Source organism: Artibeus jamaicensis, unplaced genomic scaffold (assembly GCF_021234435.1).
Source record: "Artibeus jamaicensis isolate MK-2021 breed Jamaican fruit bat unplaced genomic scaffold, CSHL_Jam_final contig_558, whole genome shotgun sequence".
Lineage (NCBI taxonomy): Eukaryota > Metazoa > Chordata > Mammalia > Chiroptera > Phyllostomidae > Artibeus > Artibeus jamaicensis.
In genome coordinates this window covers 1,311,705-1,338,670 of record NW_026521886.1, presented here as the reverse complement: position 1 = coordinate 1,338,670, position 26,966 = coordinate 1,311,705, and the positions used below count along the sequence as shown (strand labels likewise).

At 37.3% G+C, this 26,966-nt stretch overlaps 1 protein-coding gene across 1 annotated transcript in view; it reads left to right on the top strand.

Moving 5' to 3' along the window:
• TOMM70 (translocase of outer mitochondrial membrane 70) overlaps positions 1-26,966 on the top strand; it is a 37,197-nt gene that overhangs the window by 2,881 nt on the left and 7,350 nt on the right. The window contains exons 2-9 of the mRNA XM_037160842.2: positions 10,779-10,952; positions 13,175-13,301; positions 15,692-15,801; positions 17,686-17,834; positions 20,611-20,818; positions 22,869-23,003; positions 24,001-24,108; positions 25,526-25,642. Coding sequence (XP_037016737.2) covers positions 10,779-10,952; positions 13,175-13,301; positions 15,692-15,801; positions 17,686-17,834; positions 20,611-20,818; positions 22,869-23,003; positions 24,001-24,108; positions 25,526-25,642 — 1,128 coding nt within the window. The remainder of the gene's footprint in view (positions 1-10,778; positions 10,953-13,174; positions 13,302-15,691; positions 15,802-17,685; positions 17,835-20,610; positions 20,819-22,868; positions 23,004-24,000; positions 24,109-25,525; positions 25,643-26,966) is intronic.

The following is a 26,966-nucleotide window of genomic DNA, read 5'->3' as shown; positions in this document are numbered from 1 at the left end:
AAAATGTCAATAGAAGGAAGGAACTTCAAAACCACTTTTGATACTTTAGGTCAGTGACAGCTCCTCCTCCATACACTGCACAAATCTTTTTTGTGTGTTTCAGTTGTATTTTTACCTTTATTGAAATAATAAAGCATAATATGCCAAAAATGTTGCATATCTTCTTCCATCTTCAATATTAAAATGGCTGCACAAAAACACCAATTTTGATGTGTTTTTTTAATGCACACTGAAATGACAGCTGTCACAATACAATCTAACAAAATTGTTTCAAATAAGTTAAAGATAACTAAGCACTACTAGAACCATCATGGGCAGGGCATGAACTTTTTGGCCAGCTCACTAATTAAGGAAACATTTGTTTCAACTAATGGAAAAACTGGCAGAATCCTGATGCCTGACTTTTTTCTCCACCTGATCAATAGCAATTTTTAAGAGAATGAACGAATGGACAAATATTGTCAGTTCAGGCTTCGTATCCATGAATAATATGGAAAATCAGTGTTTTTTTGTGTTCTTAGGTTTGCCTTTGTGTAAAATGAACTAATACAATTACTGGCTTTTGAGCCGTATAGACTACATCCAATTATCTTTTTTCTGGGTTAGCAAAAATTTGTAATGGAAAAGTAGAAATTTAAATTTGGTTTCATTAATGGAAATTTTAGGATTTCACTAATGGCATCTAATTATAGTTGACAGTATTTGAGCTCGTGGTACAGTAGTTTGCCCTCATCCACAAAGCATATGTTCCTAGACTCCCAGTGGGATAGTACCTAATCCTGTGTTTACCGACGTTCCTCGACTCAGTGATGGATTTACATCTTGCTATACCCATCATAAGTTGAAAATATTGTAAGCCAAAGATGTGTTTAATGGTATGCTGTAGAGTGTTAGTTTACCCTCATGATTGTGTGGCTTACTGGGACTGTACCTCACTGCTGCTACTCAGCATCACAAGAGAGTTTCATACCACATATAGGTAGCCCAGGAAAAGATCAAAATTTGAAATTTGGAGTTCAGTTTCTACTGAATGTGTCTTGTTTTCACACTTCTGTAAAGTTAAAAAATTGTAAGTTGAACCATTGTTAAGTCAGGAACCATACATATTACGTTTTTTTCTTTTACATACATACATATCATAAAGTTTAATGTATAAAATAGGCACAGTAAAAGAGTAACAATAATAACTAATAATAAAATAGAACAGTTACAACAACATACCATAATAAAATGTATGTAAATGGGTTGAGAATCTCAAATGTACTGTATTTACTGTTGTTACCGTGGGAGGTGATAAAATGCCTGCATGGCCAGAGAAAGTGAGGTAAATGATATGGGCATCGTGATGAGCATTAGGCTGCTACTGACCTTCAGAACAGGATTATTTGCTTTGGGTGATCCTGGCTCATGGAGCCATGACCATGTCAGTGGTTGGATGCCAGGAGCAGATGATGTCCATGACTGGGAAAATTTTCCAATGTGGGTAACTGAAAACCTGGAAATGGAAATCACGAATAAGGAGGGACTGCTGTACTTTAAATATTAACACGTCCATATTGGGCCATTATAAAACCTACCATGATATGCCATTCATTCGGTAATTTAAAAAAAATACTTGAAGCATTACAGATTCCCGGAGTCAGAAAGCCATTATCCCTATGGCTTCTCAATCTCTGGATCTGAGTTATTACAAGAGACCACCACACGCACATATACACCAAGCCTGGTATCCTGGATGCACAAATATCTTATACTTATTTCAAACAACTTGTGATTTTTTAAATCTTATTATAAAAATAGTTATTTTAGTGTTCACGGTTTTGTTTTTTTTTTTAACATTACACGGGAGTGGGTTATCCCACAAGAAATGGTTAGGAACTATTAATCTAAGCCCTCTAGAATGGGAAGGGAGAAATATGTCTAAACATTTTTATAATGGGATCAAAGACTGAGTAACCTGCAGTTATCAGTCATCTAAGTAATTCCCCCAAAGTGATCTGTTTCTAGTTTGTTGTTTTTTTTTTATTGGGGTCACCAATGACAACTGTATAATTCAGTGAACACCTTTCAGTCTTTATCTTACATGATTCTTGGCAATATTTGACATTTGCTTTTCTTAATTTCATAACTTCTACTGTGGCTTCTGAAATACTACATTCTTCTTCCTGATTGCCTGCCTTCCTTCCTTCGTTCCTTTTTTAAAACTTCCTGATACCTCCTCTGCTGATTCTACTCAATCTTCTTTCTGGGTTTTCTTCATTGCCTCTTCCATTTGGTGACCTTCATGGTTCTATCATAGGCATTCTTATGCTCTGTATCTTCACTGGATGCTTGCTTGCCTTCTAGCACTTAAATACTGTGCTAGGCTCCCTAATTTATCTGTAGCTCAGACCTCTTGAGGGTTACATTTAAAGGGGATATTCATTTCATTATTTCACAGGTATTTTACACCCAGGCTCCTGTTTTTCCTGAGAATACCCCTTATCGATTAATGTGCATTAGCTAATTTCCCAAGCCAGAAACTTGGGCATCATTCCTAACTTTTTACTCATTTTATGTTCTCTCTGCATCCAGTGTAGAAAAACTCTGGGTCCTGAATATCTGACTACCACTCCATTTCTACTGCTCCTATTTCTCAGCTTGAATACCTGCTACTCATTATTGCTTTCCTCCAATCCATTTTGTTACTACCTGTGTAAATCTTGGCAGTCCTGTGCTTGAAACATTTAGGTGGTATTCTGTTCACTGCATGCAAGATAAAATTTGAAACTCATGATTGAACCACCATCTGGATCCTGCTTACTCTTCAACTTCATCTCTTGGCACTTCCTCTTGTTTCTCACCTTGGATGTTCTGTGAACACTGCTTTCAAGCTACAACATGTAGATAGTTTCACTTTTTCTGAAACCTTCCTCCCCCTTTTTTTTTCCTGCATAAGCACAGCAGTATGTTATTATATGACATTGAACTTTTTCCTTTCATTGCACTTATTACATAATACTAAGGTTGCTTATTCATCTTTCCTGCTATATTCTTGAGCCTGTGAAGGCTGGGTGACTCCTTTTTTTTTTCCCCCTTTAATTTTTAGAAGGAAGGAGGGAGAAAGGGAGAGAAACATCCACGTGTGGTTGCCTCTCACCACCCCCTACTGGGGACCCAGGCATGTGCTCTGACTGGGAATTGAACTAGAGACCCTTTGGTTCACAGACCCACACTCAATCCACTGAACCACACCAGCCAGGGCTGGGATGGCTCTTTCTTACTACTGTGTTCTCAATCTAATACAGTGCCTAATACAATAGAGGTGTTGAGGGAATGAACCTTCGGTCTTCAACACCTGAAAATACAGAGTGGAGCAAAAGCAGATTTACAGTTATTAGTATGAAGAGTAATACAATAATCAATAATAAGTAATAATACAAGAATAAACTTTTGCATACTCACAACTGTAAACCTTTTGCCCCATCCTGTTTATATATTTTTCAGAATTTCTAGATTTATTCTACCAGTTGATCCTGGAAATTGGTATTAACAGTTTTAAGCCTCATTTTATGCATTCTTTTTTAAGTCACTTGATTTTGTATGAACTACAATGCATTATGCATTTTTATAAGTAGGTTCTTTTTAGTTAGAGATGCATTGTATTGTGATTTAGTAGGTGGGGTTGGTTGTAGATTTTTTAAATTTCAGGATATGATACGGGAAATTACTTTATCTTAGGTGTTATCCTAGGTCTGATTCATATAAAAGTAAAAACTGGTCAATAATGTATTGAGAGATTGTTTCTCATTCAGTATTTCAGAATTGAATGCTTTGTAAAACTGGAATTTAAATTTAATAAGTATACTTTTGGAATTTGATAAAAAGGAAATAAAATCGTTTAAGAGAAGCATTATCGAACCACCTCTTATATTATTAACTGGTTACTCACTTTTCTCATACATGGATTAATGTACTTAATTCTAGCTCATTTTCTTTCATAGTGACTGTGTGATCATCTGAATAATTTATAAATGCTTGCTAAGATTATTTACAATGATTGCTTACTGCCAAATGTATATCAGTGAAAACTTGCTGTAATGTTGTTATAGTATTATTTCAGAGCTTGTTTTAGGGATCTCTTTCTGGTCTTCTGAATTTTCTTCTGTGCATGCCAGATAATCCTTTGAGGGTTGTTTTTCCTTCTTGGACTATTTTCCTGACAGTCCTTTGTGAGTCATTTTCTTCCAGAGCAGATTCTTAATAAGTAAGTAACTTTACACTGAGTGTCAAAGTTGTGATTGTTTTTCTTATTTTGTATTCCACTGAATTTACCAGGATTATACCTTAATATCTGTAATTTCAATCTTTAAATGTGACTTGTATTCCACAGTAGATTTGCCTCTGGGTTCCTAGGTTCGTTTCTTATTTGACAAGTTTCAGCACAGTGTTGAAGAGAGAAGATACAATTTATTTACTGTTTCTCATTGGTAGCATTGATACCATTTAGATTTACTACCTGAGTTATTTGTTTTTAAGCCTTGTGTTTTACCAAAATAGTTTTTGGGTGTATTTATGTATATATGCAGTTGCTACCTACTCTTTGGACTAATTTTCTAGTTGTTATTATACAATTCACTAATCACCTAGTTATATCTTCTTTATGTGAATTAGGGTCTCAGTGTTTTGATTAGTAATAGTTCTTTTATTTTATTTTTTTGGGGGGATTGTGTTGGTTCTGTTGCTTTAAAGGCTGCCAGTTTATACTTGTTTCCTGCACTGGCCTCTTGTGTTCCTTCAGGATGAAGACTCTCCTGTGGGTTGTACCATGGAGTCACATCAGATGTGCTTTTAACTGAGATGAATTCAATTATACTTCCTTGGCAGAAAGAAAGAAAATGATCTAATTGTGCTTACAGTTCTGCTTTTTCAGTTACTCACTGAAAGAGACCTTGGAGTTAGTACTGGGAATAAGATGTGATCCCTGAATCTGTTCTCCTTGTTTCAGTTCCAGAGTGTGAACCCAGGTGTAATTCTCACGACAAAGATTCGTGCCCATAAAACATGGATGACAGTCCGTGCAGCAAAGAAATTAAGTTTAGACAGTCTGGAGTCAGGTGGTTTGAGTTTGAATCCTGTTTTGGGCAAGCATCTCCCTCTCTGGGCTTCAGTTTCTCATCTTCCTTCTGTGGTGCTTTTCTAAAGAATTTTCAAACAAAAACCCCAGACATAGGCAGTGGCATGGTGATGACCAGAGCAAAAGGGGAGTGGAGACAGGTGAAGAGGGTAAAGGGGAGGAGTGGTGATGGAAGAAGACGTGACCCTTGTGGCGAACACACAGTAGAGATGATGTGTTGTAGAATTGTACACCTGCAACCTATACAGTTTTATTTTTAAAATGTCACCTCGGTAAATTCAGTAAAAAAGAAAAAATTGTGAAAGAAAAGAATTTTTAGAAGTAATTTTGACAATTATTGATTTGTGCTTCATGCTTTAACTTCAGGATTCCCTATAAGATCTGACTCTAAATATGTGTTGAATTCATTAAGCTGAAGCACAGTGTCATATGGTTGACTCTGGTGGACGTTCATTATCAAGACATGAAACTTACTGAAATCTTGGGTGGAAAAAGCTAAGTTTTCCAGTAGCTTAAGTAATACTTTGATTATTTGACATACTAAGCAAAAATGAGTATTTTTTTTGTAATTCACCTGTACTCTTCTTACCAGTATTCACTAAGTTTATCTTTTTAATATATTTTATTGATTATGCTATTATAGTTATCACATTCCCCCCTTTATTCCCCTCTGCTCTGTACTCCCCCTCTCACCAGTACTCCCCCACCTTAGTTCATGTCCACGGGTCATACACATAAGTTCTTTGGCTTCTCCATTTCCCATACTATTCTTAACCTCCCCCTGTCTATTTTGTACCTACCATTTATGCTTCTTATTCCCTGTACTTTCTCCCCCATCCTCCCCACCTCCCTCCTTGCTGATAACCCTCCGTGTGATCTCCATTTCTGTGATTCTGTTCCTGTTCTAGTAGTTTGCTTTGTTTGTATTTGTTCTTGTTCTTTTTTTAGGTTCAGTTGTTGATAGATGTGAGTTTGTTGTCATTTTACAGTTCATATTTTTGATCATCTTCTTTTTCTGAGATAAGACCCTTTAATATTTCAATAGTAAGGGCTTGGTGATGGTGAACTCCTTTAACTTGACCTTATTTGGGAAGCAGTTTGTCTTCCATTCTAAATAATAGCTTTTTTGCTGGATAGAGTACTAAGTTTAAATTTATGACCATGTATTGCTCATGAAAATTGAATACATAGTGCCTAATCCTTCCAATTTTTTTCTTTTAGAAAGGTTAGAATTTTTGAATCCACCAAAGCCACGCGTAGGAGGCCAGAGGGGCAGGAGTGAAGTAATGGGAGTTTGGAGTTCATGCGTGTAAACTGTGGTAGTGGAAGGTTACTGGAGGATTTGAGCAGGAAATGACAATTCAGCTTGCTTGTTAAAAAGATCTTTCAGATCAATTAGAAACTGATTTTTGATAAGAAATGTAGAGGAAAGATGCATGTTCACAGAAATTTAGTACAAAATGTTATAGAATGTTTAAACCTTATAAAGACTACCCAAACAAAAAATGATTCCTAGTGACAAATTACTTTGTAGCCCTTAAATCTATAGTAACTTTAAACATTTTTTTCTCCAGTGCATTTTTTTTTTAGAATTTCTGCTTTGAATTGATCTCAAACCTTGTGAAAACAGGGTCTAATTTTTGACATAGCTGGTGATGATTGATAATCTGGCATTGTGCTAATCAGCTTTTTGTCCTAAATTCCATCAGTGGGCCAAAATAATGAGCTTTTCTGCACTGTCCCTCTTAAATGGCATTTTATTAATGAAGGGAGGCAGTTGTACAGAAAGTAATGGGGAGAGGGGTACAGTGAGCAGAAGATGATGGGTTGTTGACCAAGACCCAGAGCCACGCAAAAGTAGTTTGGCTGTCTTCTGGGTGGGAGCGGAGGGACAGAGGAAGAAAATTTGCACTTTGCTTTGTTGCCCATGTAATTGGATCCTTTTACACTCAATGTCATTCAGAGCATTGCATGTGTGTGTCGTCATCATCATGTCGCGTGACATTCCCCCGCCACACACACAGTATAACAGGGAAAGGAAATTAGCACGTTCTGATTTGGGCTTTAGGAGTTAAAGAATTTGTAATAATTTTAAAAAGGAAGCTCTTATGAAACTTGACTAAATGGAGGTAAATGGCTAATTGAAAGAGTCGGTTGCTTGGTTTTAGGTTGATTTAGATAAAATAAGTACATAAATAAAAATAAAATAAGTATCAATAAAAATTGATACTTTGCTCAATAAAAATAAGTATCCATATTTCCAAGTAAACTCTTGTGTGCCTATTGGTCCAGATTCTTCTCTCTTTCAATTTGTCTGTCCTTGCAGACAAATGTCTACCCCGTGTACCTGTCCTTGTGTTCACTGTGGTATCATTTAGTCTTTAACTTGTAGTAGACTGAAAAGACTTTATTACTTGTGCTGATGAAACAAGGTCTCTGCCCAAGAATGTTATGTTTAATCTTCACATCTTTAGTAAAATACTAAATAAATCTTCAGTGTGTTTATAGTCAAACATACCTCTCACATGCATTTAATATGCCACATTATTTTCTATGTAAACAGATCATAGTGTTTTACGATGTGTATTAGTCATGTTCTCAGTGACTTAGAAACATTGTAAACTTTTCGTAAGAAGTTGAAACAGTGTTTTTCTTCTCTTTATATTTGATATCAAAAGTAATTGAGTTTCATTATTTTGAAAAGTTTTATTAAGCATACAGGGTTCCTGATTGGTGTGTTCTTGGCAGATTATACATTTTATCAATAAAACTGCTGTGCTTCTGAATGGTATTTTATTTGAGACTTCCTTCTTTTTGTTATTAGTTGCCTTCTGTAACTGCTTTACATTCTTTTTCGACTTACCATTTTGCTTTAGGTCATGCCCTTATAGGCAGCATGTATGTATTTTTAAATTTTAAATAGTTTGAGAATTTTTTAATAATGGAGATTTAGCCTATTTATGTGTATTGTTGTTACTGACATATCTAATGCTCCTGCCGGAAGAGCCCTGCGTTTTGTTTCTTCCTTTACCCTGCTCTCTCCTGTTCTTTTGTTGTATTGATCATCTGCCCACCTAGGGGCTTATTTTTAATGCTAAGGAAGTTGTAGACTTCTGTTTCTGTTCTTGTATTCAACCATAAATGTTAGTTTGGCTAGGTATACGATTTTAAGTTCAAGATCATCTTCAGGACTTTGAACTTTTTACTTCATTGTTGTTTTTCGTACCTGATGTTGGTGACAGTCTGACACCAGTTTGGTTCTAATGTTTCCTTGGATACTCTTTTCTGTACGTTTCCTTCTAAACTTCAGATAGGTAAATATTGAAACTTCTGGGTTTATACTCCATGTCATTTAACTTTCCCTCCAAACACACTTCCTATTCTCTGTTTTTATTGCATTATGGCAGACGTTCTCAGCTTCTTAGTTATTCCCATTCTATAAACAGTTTATTCCTCACTTATTTCCATCCCGACATACAGTCCATCCATTGAGTTAATTGTCATAATACTTCTTAATTTTCAAGATGTCTAATTGGTGCTGTTTAGACGCAGCCCTTTTGTCCTAGCTGTGTAGCTCAGTGGGTTGAGTGCCGGCCTGTCAACCAAAGGGTCTCCAGTTTGATTCCCACCTGGGGCATGTGCCTGGATTGTGGGCCAGGTCTCTGGTTGGGGGCATGTGGGTGACAGCCACACATTGATGTTTCTCTCCCTCCGTTTCTCCCTCCCTTCCCTTCTTTGTAAAATAAATACTTTTTAATTTAAAAAATAAAAGGAGCCCTTTTTTAAAATGACCTCATATTCCTCCGATGTTAAATTTTCTGTTTGCTTAGTTTATTCTTTCAAAATGCTAGTTTTCTTTTTGAGTTTGGTACCTCTCTTGTATGGTATTAATTTTCCTTTATCTAATCAATTCTTGAAAGTGTGGTCTCTTGGAAGACAAGTAAGGTATGCTTGTCATTTGTCCCTGGATGCAGGGCATTCTCACTCTTTCTGGCTGACACAGCCCTACTGCTATCTGGCTTCTGCTTTTTTCAGTGGACTGGAAGGAATGTTGAGGTTGCTTCAGATGCAGTTTCTGGCAGTCAGCCTCACAGTAGCCCTCCCTCCCCCCGCCCACAGATCGCTCCGTCAGAGATCCGCAGTTGTCTTCCGTCATGGGTGTATTGTACTGTGGATTTGTACTGTCAGAGTTTATGGAAGATGATTAAGGCTGTTGACAAATGGAAGATTTTATATTGGTCTATTTCTTTGTGTTTTATTTGGTTTCTTTCATCCTCCCCTATCCTAGTCAACAAGGAGTAGGATATGGGAGGATGTCCTCCTTGCCAACACGGCTAGGTGTTTAGTAGTCTGATTGTAGACATTGTCCTGTAAATTCTTTGCACACTATACTTTAAAAAAATAAGTATAACTGTAGTCAGACTAAAGGAGAAGGGAAACAAAAGGTAAATGGAGAACAATGCAGTGAAGAAAAAGCAAGAGTAGGGGAGAAAAGAACAGAATAGAAGGGTCCTTATCCTCTCTTTGTGACTGACATGCCCTGGGCCCTAAGCGGCTTCACTTCACAGCCCCTGTGAGGTATTTGAGGGAGCAGCCACTTCTGCTTTTGCTTTGTCAGTGCTTGCCTGTTGGAGATATATCGATTCTTCATAGTCACATTTGTTAAAGTAGGAGGATGTTGACAAACAGTAGAGTTTTGGCTAGAAACATGCCACAAAGCTCTTGGGCCCAGTAGCAGGACCATGGGCAACTTGATTTGTCTACAGAGATATTTCCCATGTGCTGATTGACATGTTCACAACTTTCCTTAATGGATATTAACTACCAACTCTTGGTATTGTATGTAAGAAGTGTATAAGTTGGGTCTTGCAGGAGTCAAACTCTAAAACAAAGATAGTGCAAGAAATTTATTGATGAGCAAACAGTAAATTTAGGATACGTGTGATGGAGATGGCAGAGAGTTTCTAACCCTTGTCTGTCCTGCACTGTTGACAGTGTAATAGAACAACAGCAGCATGCATGAAGAAGTGGTTTTCAGAATAAGAAAGCCACATGGCCAATAAAATGAAAAAAATCAAATTAATTCATAGTAAAGAGAATGCTAATTAAAATAATATTGGAATATTGTATTGTGCCCCAATGTTTTTCCCTTGGCATAGTTCACAGTAGAATCTGTTCTTTGTTGTGGGGGCAGTCCTGTGCATTGTAGTGTTGGAGGCACCCCTGGTGTCTTACCCACCAGATACCAGTAGCCCCGCACCCCTGCCTCAGATGTGACAGTCAAAATGTCTTGAGACATTTTCAAATGTGCTCTACAAGGTTCAGTAACCCCTGATTGAAAACCACTGTTTTGTACCCATTAGACTGGAATAATAAAAGGTAGCGATCACACCTGTTGCTGGCAGGAAAATGGTACATTAAAGCACTACAGCCTTTTGGAGGGGGAAGTCTGAGTGTTTTTGAAATTAAAAATCTGTGTTTTGATTTAGCAATCTTATTACTGAGACTCTATCCCATGAAGAATTTACATGAAGCAACTTGCACTCCAAAGAACTATTTTGCCCTTCTATTTGTCTTCCGTCACTTTGTCATTTAATCACTGTGATCTGTATCTATTCCTGAGTATTCATAAGTACTTAATAATTATTTTCTCTCATTTCAGAACTCTCTTGATAGAGCCCAGGCAGCCAAGAACAAAGGCAACAAATATTTTAAAGCAGGGAAATATGAACAAGCCATTCAGTGCTATACAGAGGCTATCAGTTTGTGTCCTACAGAGAAGAACGTTGACCTGTCCACATTTTATCAAAACAGAGCTGCTGCTTTTGAACAGTTGGTAGGTATCCTAGGTTGTTTTTGTCTGTTCTTTTTGTTTCTTTTTATTTGTGTAATGTTTTGGGTAGTGCCACTCAGATAAATCTAATACATTTTTTGAAGTCTTGAAATTACAAGATCTCTGTCTTATCTTTATATCTTTTAATTACATAACTTTTTAATAACAAACTTTACTTTTGCTTGTTACAAATGCAATTCAAAGTTATACATACCAGATTTTATAAAATTAGGTAATACAGAAAGCTAAAGTTTCTGGTGACCTTATTCTCCTTAATAGTATGAGGCTATTTCTTAAATTTTTTGTCTCCATATATGTAATTGTAGCAAAGGTACAGGGTAGAGGAACAGCAAAGATGCATTCCGATTACACATATTGTTTGCAGCATATTTTTTCAGTTGCTGCTATATGTTGTACAGCTTTCACAGCACATGTAGATCTGTTTCGTTCTTTTTAAAGGCTGCATGTGGTAGCTGTTGCATGGTTGTATAGTGGGAAACATCTCCCTGTTGTTGAACACTTGGATTGCTTCCTCTTGTCCCTATTGCATTCAGTGTTGCAGCAAATATTTTTGTAAGTATTTCTTGCATACTTTTGGGAGGATAAAATTCTAGAGATTGAAATATAAAGAGATAGCATCAATACCAATTTTCAACAATAACGTGAGCAAGGAGCATGCCTGATACTCAGTATTCTTGCTGACTGTGATTATCAGCCTTAATATTTTCCGCTCTAGTAGGAGATAAATGCTTTCTCATTGTTTTTATCTCCAATTTTGAGATATTGCTGAAGTTGGCCATCCTTTTCTATGTTTATTGGCTCTCTGAATTTGTTCAAACAAATTTTATTGAAGGTTACTATGGTAGGAACTGGGTCTATAGAAGCAAACAACTAGGCATTGAACTTAAGGGTAGGTAAGCAATGAACTACTAACTGATGTTTTGATAAGTGCTTTGAAAGACACATGATTCTGTGATAGAGGAATGACCAGCAATGGGTTGGTGCATAAAATTGTGGGGAAGAGAGTGTTACAAGTAGAAGAAATGGTATGTGTAAATGCTCTGAGGCAGGAAAGAGTTTGGTGTGATTAATGAAGCATAAAGGATCCTGGAGTATAAAGAGATGAAATTGAGAGAACTAGCAGAGGCCGGGTCAAGCAAAGCCTTGCAGTGAAGAGTTTGGATTTGATTCTGAGTGCAGTGGGAACTATTTAGTGTTTTAAGTAAGGCAGAAATATCATCTACTGCTTTTGTTGTTCTGTCAAGACTGTGTTGGAGGGAAGCGAGTGCAGAGGCAGGGAAACTAAGTAAGGATGTAGTACCTTAGGTGAGACGTGAAGGAAAGCTGCCAACCAACAGCACTGGATGTGAAGGGCGAAAGGAAGCAGGAATTTTATAGTGGGGTGGGGAAAGAATGAGACAGCCAGGTAGACAGTTGACTTGAGAAATGTCTCTATTTTAGGAGAGAGGTTTGGGCCAATGTGATAAATTTGGGAATCATCTAATTTTAGGTGTTATATAATGCCAGGACAATAGATGTGATCACTTAGAGAGAGAGATGAGGCCTTGAGGATTCCAGCTTGTAGACATCAGGTGGAGAGGGAGAATTCAATGAAGGAAATTGTGAAGGTGCAGCCAGTGAGGTCGGTAGAAATCAGATAGAGTGGCAACTCTTTCGAGGTTTGGCAATAAAGAAGAGCTGAGGAATAAGGTAATAACCTCAGGGATTTATGGAATCAACAGCAGGTTTTTAAAAGATGGAAAATACTAGAGCAAGGGTTTTTATGCTCAACAGAACGATTCAGTATTGAAGCAGAGTGATGGAGAGGCAGAAGGGCTAACAATGAAATCCTCGAAGAGCAAAGAATGTGGATCCATAAGCAGAGGGTTGGGATCTCATGAAGAAGGGCACTTCCCCACTTCTAACAGGAAGGAAGAAGGAGATGATATGAGCACATAGATGCAGGCAGGCTTGTAGATTTGGTGGTAGAAAGATGGCCCAAGCATCTCCTTTCCCTATTTTAAAAAATCAGGTTGCGGGTATTTATATGAGCTATTTAATGTATTGTGGATATTAATTCTTTCCTATACATAATAGTATGTCTAGAAAAATTTTTTTTTGTATTGTGGGACTCTTAACACTCAGCCTGTTAAGTTTGGAAAACTGATTTCTGTTGAATAGTGCTTCCTTTAGTGTGACTTTTTTTTTAACACTTTCAATTGCAGCAAAAATGGAAAGAGGTGGCACAAGATTGTACAAAGGCTGTTGAACTTAATCCCAAATATGTGAAAGCTCTCTTTAGACGTGCAAAAGCCCACGAGAAGCTAGACAATAAGAAGGAATGTTTAGAAGGTGAGGGTATTTTTGTGTTTCCTTATGAAAATTACTAACGGCTTTGTAGTCACTGGTAAATTTATATGAAACTCTGCCTGAGAACAGAAAAATCAATTTTATTAAAACTTCAACTCTTGCCCTGGCTGGTGTGGCTCAGTGGATTGAGCACCAGCCTGAGAACCAAAGGGTCGCCGGTTTGATTCCCAGTCGGGGCACATGCCTGGGTTGCAGGCCAGGTCCCTAGTGCAGGGGTAAGAGGGGTGTGTGAGAAGCAACCACACTGACGTTTCTCTCCCTCTCTTTCTCCTTTCCCTCCCCTCTCTCTAAAAATGAACAGAATTTTTTCAATAAACATTAAAAAAAAAAAACCAGTTCAACTCTTCCCCAGTTGAGACTTAGTTTTCTGGTTTATATCAGTATGGCTTAGAGTATTATCTCTGTTCCCAGCTATGTAATTAAATTAAGGGTTACCCTGGCCTGTGTGACTTGGTTGGAGCATTGTCCTGTAACCGAAAATTGTGGGTTCAGTTCCCACTCAGGGCACGTGCCTGGCTCGCAGGTTTCGTAACCAGTCCTACAGCATACAGTCCCCGGTCCCATGTCGTACTTTGTACAGGTAGCAACCAGTTAATGTTTCTCGCATATCAGTGTTTCTCTCTCCCTTCCTCTCTCTCTGAAAGCAGTTTAAAAATAATATTAAGATTTGGAGTTTACCCACTGTACGTTTTAAATTTGGCAACTAATAAACATCAGTGTATTTCCATGAATAAGAAGTCAGAAAAGAGGTTTTAGTAAGTAAAGTGTTTCCAAGATTCTACATGTTTTCAGTTTATATCTTGTGTAAACGTGAAATAAGAGTGTAGACCACTGGGTTTTTTAAAGTTGTGTACAGTCTTCTGGGTGACATGGAGGTAAATGAAAGTGTAATTTCTACAATCTAAAAGTGTTTTTCACTACACATTTAAATCTTACATAATTAAAACCATGAAAAATCAGAAGATTTAGGTAATTATTTTAAATAACATTATTATTTAAAAGAAAAATGTTCTTTTATTTATAAAAGTTTGGGGTACCAAGTGCTTTAGAGAACATTTTGGAAAAATTTGAGGTTTTATGGTGTCACAAACTATGATAGTGGAGTATGGTAGTGGATAGTTGCTTTGGAAAAGAGAATTCTGAGTTTTGAGTGAGATACCAAAGTTACTAACACAATTTGTAGAGAGGAAGTTACATAGATTTACACAGCTACAGAGTTTGTGGGAGGAGGGGGATGGGAAAGACACATCGGTACTGGCACTAGCCAGGCTGTCGGGGAGCATAGCCGCAGAGAAGACTTGTTCGGAGGAGCAGGGATTTGGAGTTGTGAGAAACCGAGTTTAGAAAAAGTGAACAGCCATTGTGTTAGTACTTTTAATGAAAGGTTGAGATGCTAAGGAACCACTGGTCTTTTAAATTTTAAACCACAGATAAAAATGGTGTTTCGAAGCAGACTCTGGAAACAAGGAGTAACCCTGAGACCTATAAAAAAAGACCAGATGTGAGAAAGCCTCCTTATGTTGATTTAGCCTTTAGTTACTGGCCCAAAGAGAATGTTCCTGGGTTCCTTGTTTTATTTGCTGTGTGAAATATTAGTGCTGTGAGAAACTAGTGTGCTGTAATACATCACGAGTCATGTATTACATTCCCTTTTACTTCCCAGGTGAGGAAAGTGAATTCCATAGAAGTGGAGTGACTTTCCAAGCTTTGAGTTTGGTCATAGAGTACTGGGTTGGCGAAAAAGTCCATTATATTCTTTCTGTATGATGGCTCTAGTAGTGCTTAGTTGTCTTTAACTTCACTCAAAATGATTTTTCAAAATTGGTGAATTTTTGTGTAGCTATTTTAAATCGAAGATGGAAGAAGATATGCAATATTTTTGGCATATTATGCTTTATTATTTCAAGAAAGGTAAAAACACAACTGAAACGCAAAAAAAGTTTTGCACAGTGTATGGAGAAGGTGCTGTGAGTGATCGAACATGTCAAATGTAGTTTCAAAGTTTCTTGGTACTGTTGATATTTTGCCAAATAACTTTTGCTGTGGGCTATGCATTGGAAGACATTTAGCAGCATGCCCGGCCTCCACCCACAAGAAGCCAGTAATGGGAGATAGCCGCTGACATACTCAAAATATTCAAATCAGTGTTTATTGGTGAAAATGAAAAATGTATCTTTTATTTTACAGAAAAAAATGTAGCGGATGTTTTGGCCAACCCAGTATATAAAACTAAAGTGTTAAGAATTGATTTATTGGAAATGAAATAAATAGCCATATAAGGCTGTGAATTTAGTTTGGCTTTCTGTGGTAGCACTGTGCCCATTTGACGCTGCCAGTCAGCTACTTAACGCTTGGTTTTCCATTATTTCTAGATGTCACTGCTGTGTGTATATTGGAAGGGTTCCAAAATCAACAAAGCATGCTGTTAGCTGACAAAGTTCTAAAACTTCTTGGAAAAGAGAAAGCCAAAGAAAAATACAAGGTAAATTAATCTGAGTTAATTATAAGTTCGTAATTATAAATTATAAGGTAGTAATGTGAGTTGATTCATAGAGGGAGAGTACACATTCTGAGTGGACATTTCTAAGTTATTTTGCTTCAATTTGGGCACCACTGTGACAATAACAACTGCAGTTAGATCTGAGTTATATTTATTTTTCCTTTAAACTTGGGCTCTTGTGGCTCCTTTTTTTAATAAGGAAGGCCATGTTCAGTATTTCACCTGGAGAAAGTTGAAAGAGTACATCTATGTCAGGAGTTGCCAAACAATGGCCTACAGGCCAGAGCCAGTCTGCCACCTGTTTTTACAAATAATGTTTTATTGGAACTCAGCCACCCACACATTATTTTTGGCTGCTTTTAAGCTACAACAGCAGAGTCGAGTGGTTGTGACTGAGGCTGTCACAAGTATATTTACTCTCTGGCCTTTTATAGAATGTCTTTGCCAGTTCCTGTTCTGTATCATTAAAATTTTAAAAGTTGCACTGTATTAATGGGTATTAGTTTTAAGCGGTTTGTGGTTTAATTCAGGAAACATTTTATTTTTTCACAAAGCTCCATGGTGGGCATTTTAGAAGGGTGGGTACAAAGATATGGTCCTTGCCCTCACAGAACCACAGGTGAGTAAGGGAGACCGTGACGAGCTTCAGAGGCGAGGCGTGGGGAAGTGTCATGGAGAGGCACGAGTGGGGTGCCATGGGCGTGCCACAGTCACCACTAAGTATCATGAGGTTTTCTGCTAAGTGCCAGGCTTCAACAATCATTCCTTTTTTTTGCTTTAATAATAACTTGCCTTTAAATTAATTTTAACCAGGTTTCTATTTTTAACAACATTTTTAAATATTAACTGAGTTAAACAGTTAAAGCAGGTTTCTTCACTGCAGAACTTTCATGTTCTGGGATGTGTTGTGAATCTCTAGGAGGAAGGCAGTTGTGGTTCTCAGCCTCTGAACTAGGGATCCTTTCCTTCTCCTTGAGCATTTCACAGAACCATTGCTCCTCAAAATGTAAAATGTAAAAATGTATTTTATTAGTTTATGTCATTCATTAGATTCCACATGTGAGTGAAATCATATGGTACTTGTTTTTCTCTGATTGGCCTATTTCACTTAGCATAATGCTCTCCAGAAAACTGATTGCCTTTAATTTGTGTCTCCCAATTTTTTCAACATGGTTGGCCATCTTTTAAGGGGGAGGATACTATGCATAATTTTACCAGGGTATTAATATTTTAGTTAATTGATACTAACTAACTCTCTTACCTTAAAACTTTAGCATCATAATTGTACTATAAGGAGAAACAAAGTACTCCTATAACTGAGTGTGGTTGCCATGCCAAAAAGTAATAATTCAAATAGGAAATGTGATTTTGTTCGACTTTCAGCGGCACTCGCTGTAACGGAGATCTTCAGGTATGGTACAGCTGTAGGACAAGTGGAAGCCCATGCCATGTGGACTTGCCATTCCCGACATTTCAGTGCCTGTGTGAGACATGGCCTTGAGTGGTAAATTGAGTGTTAGCCCGAGGACAGGGACCAGGAGAAGGAGACAGTTTTGAGTCAGCAGTTGTTTGCCTCCTGTGTTCCATATTTCACCTTCTTTTCCTTTTACTTTTAGTAAGTGGTTCTAAGAGTTCTTGATATTTTACATCTTTGGAGAGGGGACAGTCTCTCACTTAAAACCTTCTTCCAGCCGCTGGGACTAACCGTTTTACCTTTCCGCTGTCCTGTGCTATGAAGCCTAATATTCCTCAGTTATTTAAAAAAGAGGTTCCAGTTTTTACAAGTAATTGTCAGAGCTCTACAAATGTATCTACTTTTTTGGTTTGTGTTTTCTCATTTTGATGTATTTAAACATTAAATTTCAGAATCGTGAACCTCTGATGCCGTCTCCACAGTTTATCAAATCTTACTTCAGTTCTTTCACTGATGATATAATTTCTCAACCCATGCTGAAAGGAGAGAAGTCTGACGAAGATAAAGACAAGGAAGGAGAGGCTTTAGAAGTGAAAGAAAAGTAAGTCAAGTATAGTATCTACTTACTGTCACGGGGGGAATTTTGGGTTACGTTTTGTTTGTTTGTTTGTTTTTGCTGGCATAGTGCCTACGTGGGGCTCTGAATCATCTGAAGACTCTAACTACATAGATTTAAATACAATAAAATTATATATAACAATAGCATTGCTATAATAAAAATACTTGTCAGATATGTCTGTTACACCCTGAGAGTTACCTGGTGGCTTAAGGTTTTACTGCCAGGAGTTTGCCCTGCTTTTAGGGTTCTGCATGATATTCCAAGAGAATTTCCAGTTAGTCAATTGATTTGTTATATTCAAATAGAGGCAATAACTTAAGAATTATTATGCTATTGAATATCCAAATGTTTTAGTACAGGGAAGTTTATAATTTATAAACTGAGATGTTTAGGAGTACCCCAAAGTGACTTTCTTTAAGACTTTTTTCTGCTCACCTAGGAAAATCCATTCTTCGGACTTCTTGTGTTTGCTCGTGCAGAGAACAGTAATAGGGCGCCATGTTTACAACTGGAGATCAGTGATATAAGTGGTCTGCAAGCTTAACTTGCAGGCATACCCTGCTTAACTCATGTATGCTCATTTATATTTATCAGTCCTGTGTTTGCTGTTAAGGCTAGCTCTCTTATGTAAAAGAAGCTATATTATTATTATCAAAATGACATTTTAAAATGAGTTTGGAAGAAAAGGGAATGTTATTTCTACAGCAAAGCGTAGTTATGATCTGTGGCCTATTAGGAGGTTTAAAGAAACAGATTTTTTTTCTTAATGTTATTGTTAATATTTTTAGTGTCTCTTAACTGGTTTTTAATTTTTTTGTTTTTCTTGAATTTATTGGGGTGACACCAGTTAATAAAATTATATAGGTTTCAATTCAGTTGTACAGGTGATATACAGTTGTATAATACATCATCTGTATACTGTATAGTGTGTTCACCACCCCAAGTCCCCTTCTATCACCACTTATGCCCCCTTTACCCTCTTTTACCTCCCCCAACCCCCCCTTCCCTCTGGTCATCACTGCACTGTCCTCTGTGTCTAAGTGTTTTTGTTGTTTGCTTACTCCCTTCACCTTTTTCACCCAGCCCTCCATCTCGCCTCCACTCTAACAGCTGTCAGTCTGTGCTCTTTTGAGTCTTTGAGTTTGTTTGTTTGTTTCACTTAGCATCATGCTCTCCAGGAAACAGATTGCCTTTCATTTGTGTCTCCCAGTTTTTTCAACATGGTTGGCCACCTTTTAAGGGGGAAGATACTATGCATAATTGTACCAGGGTGTTAAAATTTTAGTTAGTTAATACTAAGTATTTTTTAAAAATTGTAATTGGTGAAGTCCTCGTCCCAGAAAAACTATAATGAAGTTAGTACCATTATTGTAAAAGCTGTGTTGAGAGGTGGCAGGACGTAGCTGCCTCTCACCGGAACACTAACTGGACTCGGACCTAAGTTTAGAATTCCATTTCAGCCCTGGCTGGTGTAGCTCAGTGAATTGAGCACGGGCCTGCGAACCAGAGTATCGCGGTTCGATTCCCAGTCAGGGCACATGCCTGGGTTGCAGGCCAGTTCCCAGCAGGGAACGCATGAGAGGCAACCATACATTGACATTTCTCTCCCACTCTTTCTCCTTCCCTTCCCCTCTCTCGAAAAAATAAATAAATAAAATATTTAAAAAAAAGAAAAAAGAATTCCATTTCAGTCTGAGCCTTCGCTTCATCATTTCTCAACAGGGAAACGATGAGGTTTAAAGGTTACTGTGAGGTTTAAAGGTTATGTTTGTAAGTATCTAACACTTAGGTTCTCAGTAAGTAGGAACCATTATTATTTCCATTATGATTTAATAATTACATTTTTTTAGCCTGGTGACCTGAGGAACAAAACTAGAGTATAGGGAGCATTAGAGTGTAATTGTAGGAAAGATTGGCTCAGAGTTTTATAAGATTTTGACCAACAACTGTAAGTCATTTGCCAGTTTTCTCTATTCAGAGTATGTAACAAATGAAATGAGAAAATGAACTTTAATTTATAGTACCTTGTATCCACAAGACCCCATTAAAGTTTATGTAGTATAAATTCCTCTTCAGTTGAAAGAAATCCCTTCTGCAAGTGTCTTTGATTACAGTCATTATCCTGGAAGAATAATGATGTTGTGGTCGCTGCATTTTAAGAATTAGGGAAGGATGTTTTTTTAAAGTCCTTTTTTAATGGAAGAATCTACCTTTAAATTTACTTTAATATTTTTAAACAGGTGAAACAGCACACCTTCTGGATGTGAGCCCTTCAGATAGTTCTCTGCCTCTGGTCTTGTTGGTCTTTGTAACTCACAGCTTGGGTCACACTTCTTCCCTTGGCTGCTGTGGCCTGAACTGACTTGACTATTTCCTATTTCTCTGTCGTTTTTGTTAGTCATGAAATAACTGTTAGTGCCATCAACCTGCTGCAGATATGAAGGTGAATAAGACTTGCCTTGTCGTGACTCAGTCTGTCGTTAGCTTCTTTTTACGTATTTAAATGCCAAGGCCTGCTCAGTAACCCTAGGTTTCCGCCACTGACCCTGCTGTTGCCTTTTTGAAAACTGCAAGGCATCGGGACAATCTCAGCCTGCATCAAAACCCTCACTACCCCGCTGCCCTCCTGCCTAGTCACACTGGCTGACTCTCTAGTTACTGGGAAATGGACATTTGCTTAACCTGGGTATATTAAATGTGGCAGGTTTCCGCATTTCTCTCTTAGTAAATAATTTCCTACATTTGGTTTTATTTTTAGTTCTGGATATTTAAAGGCCAAACAGTACATGGAAGAAGAAAACTATGATAAGATCATAAGTGAATGCTCAAAAGAAATAGATGCTCAAGGCAAATACATGGCAGAAGCATTATTACTACGAGCGACTTTCTATCTGCTTATTGGCAATGCCAACGCCGCTAAACCAGATTTAGATAAGGTTATCAGTCTGAAAGAAGCTAATGTGAAGGTACGTTAGAAAAAATGTGTTTGTGTGTGAAAAAATTAATAAATAAAAACGAGGCTTTTAGATAATGTTTTGCGAAATTTTTTTTTGCATTTCATTTGCCATTCTCCAAAAGGCTGTTTTTGGAAGGAACTACATGCCTAATGATGGTTGAGTTGGTGTAGTGAGACTGCCGTAGGAGGGTCAGTGATGTGTACTTTCAGCTGTAGCTTCCCGTGCAGCACTGCTTACGGGGACAGACTGTGTTTGGGTAAGGGTAATGTTATACGTGATCCTCTCACATGCCGTATGTAGAACAGGTTATAAAATGCATTTAATAAAAATAAGCACATTCTGAAAGATTTTCAGACGATGCCAATAATTTTTTAACATGAAGAAAAAAATAAGTTCTAAAAATAAAACATAGATACGGGAACATACCCGGTTTTTGCAGTTGTGTCATTGGAACAGTTTTTCATCTTCCAGGTCTTCTTATGTGTTTGCAGTTTCATCGTTAAGATTGGGAGGTCTGTCGAATTACGTAAGCTTTCTAACTCAGAGTAATGGGACAGAACTTAGCCAGCAAATAACTCCATTTCTTACCAGTTTGTTAACTCTGTGGCCTGTTTCCTTATTGAATTAACTAATAAATTCTGGCCTCTTTCACCTCCAAATGAACCATTGATATTTTTTTGTGGAATAAAAATTGGTATCCAGGCCTAAGTATTTGTTAACAAGTATCTAGAATTCTTGTAAAAAAAAAAGTAATTACAACTAAGTATTTGTTAGAATTCTTTTTAAAATGACATTTGAAAATTAAAGATATCCTAGTAATATCGAATTTTATTTCCTGCTAATGATTACAGATATGTTCTGTTAGGTGTTTTTGTTACAATTTTGGAGGATCCTTGTTTGTTCCATTGTGGAAGACATTTGTATGTCATTTTGTCTTGAGAAGAGGTTTTGGAGGAGAAGGCTGTATCTTCTTGCTTTATAATCAGGACTTTTTTGATTCAGTGGGAAGTAGTAATGATGTCTGTCATGTGCCATGTACAGAAGTTAACTCAGATGGATCAAAGACCCAAATGTGAAGCCAAAACTGTAAAACTCCAAGAAGAGAAGAGAGAAGGAAATCTTCATTACCCTGGAGTAGGGAGTGTTAGATGTGACACCAAAAGTTCAGGCAACAGCAAAGGAAAGACTTCATCAAAATTTAAAACTTTTTTGATGGAAAGGATGCCATCAAGAAATAGAAAACACATTGCACAGAATGGGAGAAAATACAAGTTTTATATCGGAATAGGGGCTTGCATCCAGAGTATATAAAGAACTGTTCTTAGGAAGTAACTCAGTTTAAAAACAGGTTAAGGATCTGAATGTACATTTTCTGTAATATGCAAAAATGGCCAATAAGGACGTGAAAAGGTGCTCAGCATCATGAACTCTTAGGGAAATTCAAATGAAAATCACAATGAGATATCCCTTTACACCCACTAGAGTGGCTGTAGTCAGAAAGATGGACAATTAATAGTGGTGGCCAGGGTGTAGAGGAGTTGGACCTTTCATACATTGCCAGCAAGAATGTAAAATGGTAAAAAACTCTTTTGGAAATTAGTTTGGGAGTTCATCGAAAAGTTAAGCAGAGTTACTTTATGAGCAGCAATTCCTCTCCTAGACAAGTACTCAGCCATGAAAAATAATGAAGTACTGGTACATACTACAATACAAATGAACCTTGAAAATGTTATACTATGTGAAAGAAGCCAGACACAAAAGACTTTAATTTTTGTGAAATGTCTAGAATATACAAATTCGTAGAAGTAGAAAGTAGATTGACAGATTAGAGGGGAAATGAGGAGTAGTTGCTAATGTGTATAAGGTTTCTCTTGGGGGTGATGAAGATGTTCTGGAGTTATAGAGTGTTAATTTTACAACCCTGTGAATATACTCAAAATGACTAAATGAGTGACCTTTATGGTATGTGAGTTATATCTCAATACAGTTGTTACTTTTAAACTAAATTGGAATAAGAAGTAGCAATGATGAACCTTTTCTTTTTTTTTTGTACGTGTAGCTTCGAGCAAATGCACTCATCAAAAGAGGTAGCATGTACATGCAACAGCAGCAGCCGTTGTTGTCGACTCAGGATTTTAACATGGCTGCTGACATCGATCCTCAGAATGCAGATGTGTATCATCACCGAGGGCAGGTAACTGTTTTCTTGCTAAGAGTTCTGGCCTGTGGACTGAAGAGTTTGATACCATATTTGGGAATGTCTTAAACTTATATCACTTCTGAGATAGTTCTGAACAAACTATCATAGTGGTGTATGGTTTGTTTTGGCATTTATTTAATCCCCTCTTGAACATTTGTTCTTATAATTTCAGTATTTACTTAATAAAAAGAAGAAAAGGAAGGCTACAAATGTTGGCTTGACAGTTCATTTGTTTTTCAGGTGCTTCCGTTCACAGGTTTTCAATGAGTAGAACATTGAAACATTTAATGAGCATTTTTAGTTAATGCTAGAATCAACACAATGATTTTTGTGGGCTCCTTGCTGTAATGAGGCCTGGACTATCCAAACAGCTCACAAAAAAATCTTTTCTGCATGGAGTTTTACAATCTGCATATTTGTTTTTTAGTAAAAAAAAATACATAGTAAAGAAAACAATTCATAATTTTAGCCTCATCTGGGGAAAACATGGCTTTATAATCTGCTTGTTTAACATGATTCCTCAGAATGCGTGGGCTAGCCACATAATAACAGAAAAGGGGGTGTTCTTCCAAATGAAGAATTTTGCCTAATATTTCTGTCTGAAGGGTTTGAAGAAGTACTGAAATTCTTAAAATTCTTGACATTTTGATCCTTACTGTTAGTTTTTAAGATTTATTTGAGAAGTAATTATCTGATGTCTGATTTGCTTTGAAATTTGGAAATATAGAAATGTCTGTAATTTTCTAGAAGAATGGGTTTCTCGCATAAGAGTGATCAAAAGTGCAGTGCAAAAAAATTGGTTTATAGTGCTTTTTAAAAAATTGGACACTGGTTTCAAGTTTTAGAATTACAAATTTTCTAGCTCACCGTTTCTAGAAAGTAATTTATACCGAATAATTACTACATGATTAGTGTTATGCTGAGCTGCGATAAGAGACAGTACGTACTGGTGCACCTCTTTTTGAGTTGTGTTTATGTATTTTTTTCATAGCTGAAAATACTGCTTGACCAAGTTGAAGAAGCAGTGGCAGATTTTGATGAATGTATTAGATTAAGACCCGAGTCTGCTCTAGCACAAGCTCAGAAATGTTTTGCATTGGTAGGTTCTACTTTCTTCTGTATATTCTTAAACATCATTGTTATTTCCCCATTGTTAGCAAAAATGAGTATCTCATTGTCTACAAAATCATCTTTTTCTTTTTCCCCCAAAAGGATGTCTATAGGGGAAAACATGTTTGTTTAGAGAAATAGAAGTTTATACATATGCTGCTCTTGTATTTCTCGGGATGTGTTATTTGAGTTCATCTTAATAGCTACTTAGCCCCAATTTTTATGCTCTCCTGAACAGCCCTGTTCTCCCCATTCATCTACCACAACTATTATAGAACAAAAGAATCCTGAGGAAATAACTGCAGTCATGACACCATGTGACTGCTGTCATCTCGCCTTTGTAAAGCTATTAATATTCTGAAGCACAGTGCTGAAAATAAGTCCATTTATTGTGAAATGAAGGACTCGCAGTAACTCTATAGCTTGAGTCCTAAAAGAATTTTTCTTTGAAAGGAAGAAATCAGGTCACAAACACATTTACAGTTATGTGCCACTTAACAATGAGGATATGTTCTGAGAAAAGTATCATTAAGCGATTTTGTCTTGGTGCAAACATCATAGAGCACACTTAACACAAACCTAGCTGGCATAGTCTCCTGCAGGAGGCTCTGTGGTGTAGCCTGTTCCTCCTGGGCTACAAACCTGAACCGCAGGTTGTTGTACAAAACAACGTGTCATTGAATCAAGTACGAGAAAATGATGAAGTTAAGAGACGTGGTAAAACGTGAGGTGTATGAGGCCACTGCCTGCGTAACACAGCATGCCGTTTCTCAGCAAGCTTTTTATAAGTAGTAGGAAGAGCACATGCTGAGATAATGATCAAATGTTTAGTATAGTATAGTAAATACATAAATCAGTAACGCCATCTATATCAGTATCAAGTACTAATGCACGTTTGATAGTTGCATGTGCTATACTTTTATACAGCTGGCAGCACAGTGGGTTTTTTGCACAGCATCACCACAAATACGCGAGTGAAGCATCGTCATGATGTTAGGACAGCTAAGTTGCTGGGCAGTAGAAATTTTTCAGCTCCATTATAAACTTATGGGACCACTGTCATAAATGTGGTCCATCCTGTGTATTACAGATGAAAAGTGATATTAGATAAAGGAATGTTACTATACTTTTAGGAGTGATAATAGGCTAGATGTACAACTCCCCCATTTGTATGCCAAGTTAAGTTCTGGCACGTTGGGATGCCCTTTCCTAGAGTATCGAGCATCCTGCAATGTGTCCAGTGGCAGCCAAGTGCTAGCTGTGTACGGCCTGTGCATTCCCTGCTGCTGAGCCGTTTCCCTGGAGCCCTTTTAGATCCACAGTGCAGCAAATTATGTTAGCAGATCACCTGCCTTCCTGGAAGTATTTATGTCATTTTGTGTGACTTTCGTGATTTTTTAAAACAGTATCGCCAGGCATATACAGGAAACAATTCTTCACAAATCCAAGCAGCTATGAAAGGTTTTGAAGAGGTCATAAAGAAATTTCCCAAGTGTGCTGAAGGCTATGCACTATATGCCCAGGTAATGTAATATTTCATACTTTTTTAGTTGTCAGTCCGTTTTAGAAGATTAGTATTTATATTCTGAATTCCAGTAGGGAAATCAGAAAACAGTGCTTCCCTGGATGTGACTTCTGTGGAAGCGGAAGACTTTGTTCCCCCTCTGATTCTCTGGGCCCCCAGGATGGTCCTGAATCTCCGCAGGAGGGGCTCCTGTGTTACACAATTTAAAAACCATGAGGTTAAACTCATAACATAGGGAAGCTTAAGCAGAACATTTCCCTCACGTTTTCATTTGGATTGGATTTGCAAAATCTAATTAGGAAATTTTACCACGGTATTTTGCCAGGCGTGATGCGCTTCTGCACATAGTGCACGCCCATGTTTTGTGTGCATAAAAAATAAGGATGCGCATTATACACAAGTAAAATGATTAAACAACACGGGCATAATAATACACAGGATTATTATGCCCGTGGTGTTTAATCATTTTACTTGTGTATAATGCGCATCCTTATTTTTTCCTCAAAAATTTGGGCAAAGGTGCACATTATACGTGGCAAAAGACAGTATATTCAGTTGGTGGGGAAAATGTTTCTGGAAAGGGTTTTGTTTCAGATTGACCATCATCTTTCTAAATGGTTAGATAGGCTGTAAGAGTTCATTTTAACTCCTCTCTGGTTTGTCTAAAATTCTTGAATTAGGATTGAAGCTATGGGAAGTATGATTTAAACTTGAATTATTTTCACTTTATAAAAAAACTTTTAGAGAGAGGGGAAGAGAGGGAGAGAAACATTATGTGGTTGCCTCTTACACACCCCTACTGGGGGCCTGGCCCACAACCCAGGCTTGCGCCTTGACTGGGAATCAAACTGGCGATGCTTTGGTTCCCAGGCCAGCACTCAGTCCCCCTGAGCCACACTAGTCAGGGCTATTTTCACTTTTTAATTGTAGTCTGAAATCTTTGAAACTTACTCATTTTAAATCAGCCATTTAAATAATAAATGATTGGCTTCTTATGGACACAGTTAAAACCTTTTATCCCAACTAAATGATTTCTGAATGACTGTTTTCTCTTAGTCTTTAAGTTAAAAGTTATTATTGGTATCTACATACACCATCCATCTTAATCCTCCATATAATTTCTTTCCTTTTTTTAATTCTAAAGAAATGTTTTCATACCCACTTACACAAAATTCCACAGGGTAAAACTTTTGTCTAGGGTTTATTATGAGGGTCTTTAAGTTTACTTGCATATCACTGTATTATCAGAGATTGAAATTCTGTAATAATTCTCTGGGGTATGAAGTAAACCCAGAAATTCTTTAACTTCATTTAGAAGTAAT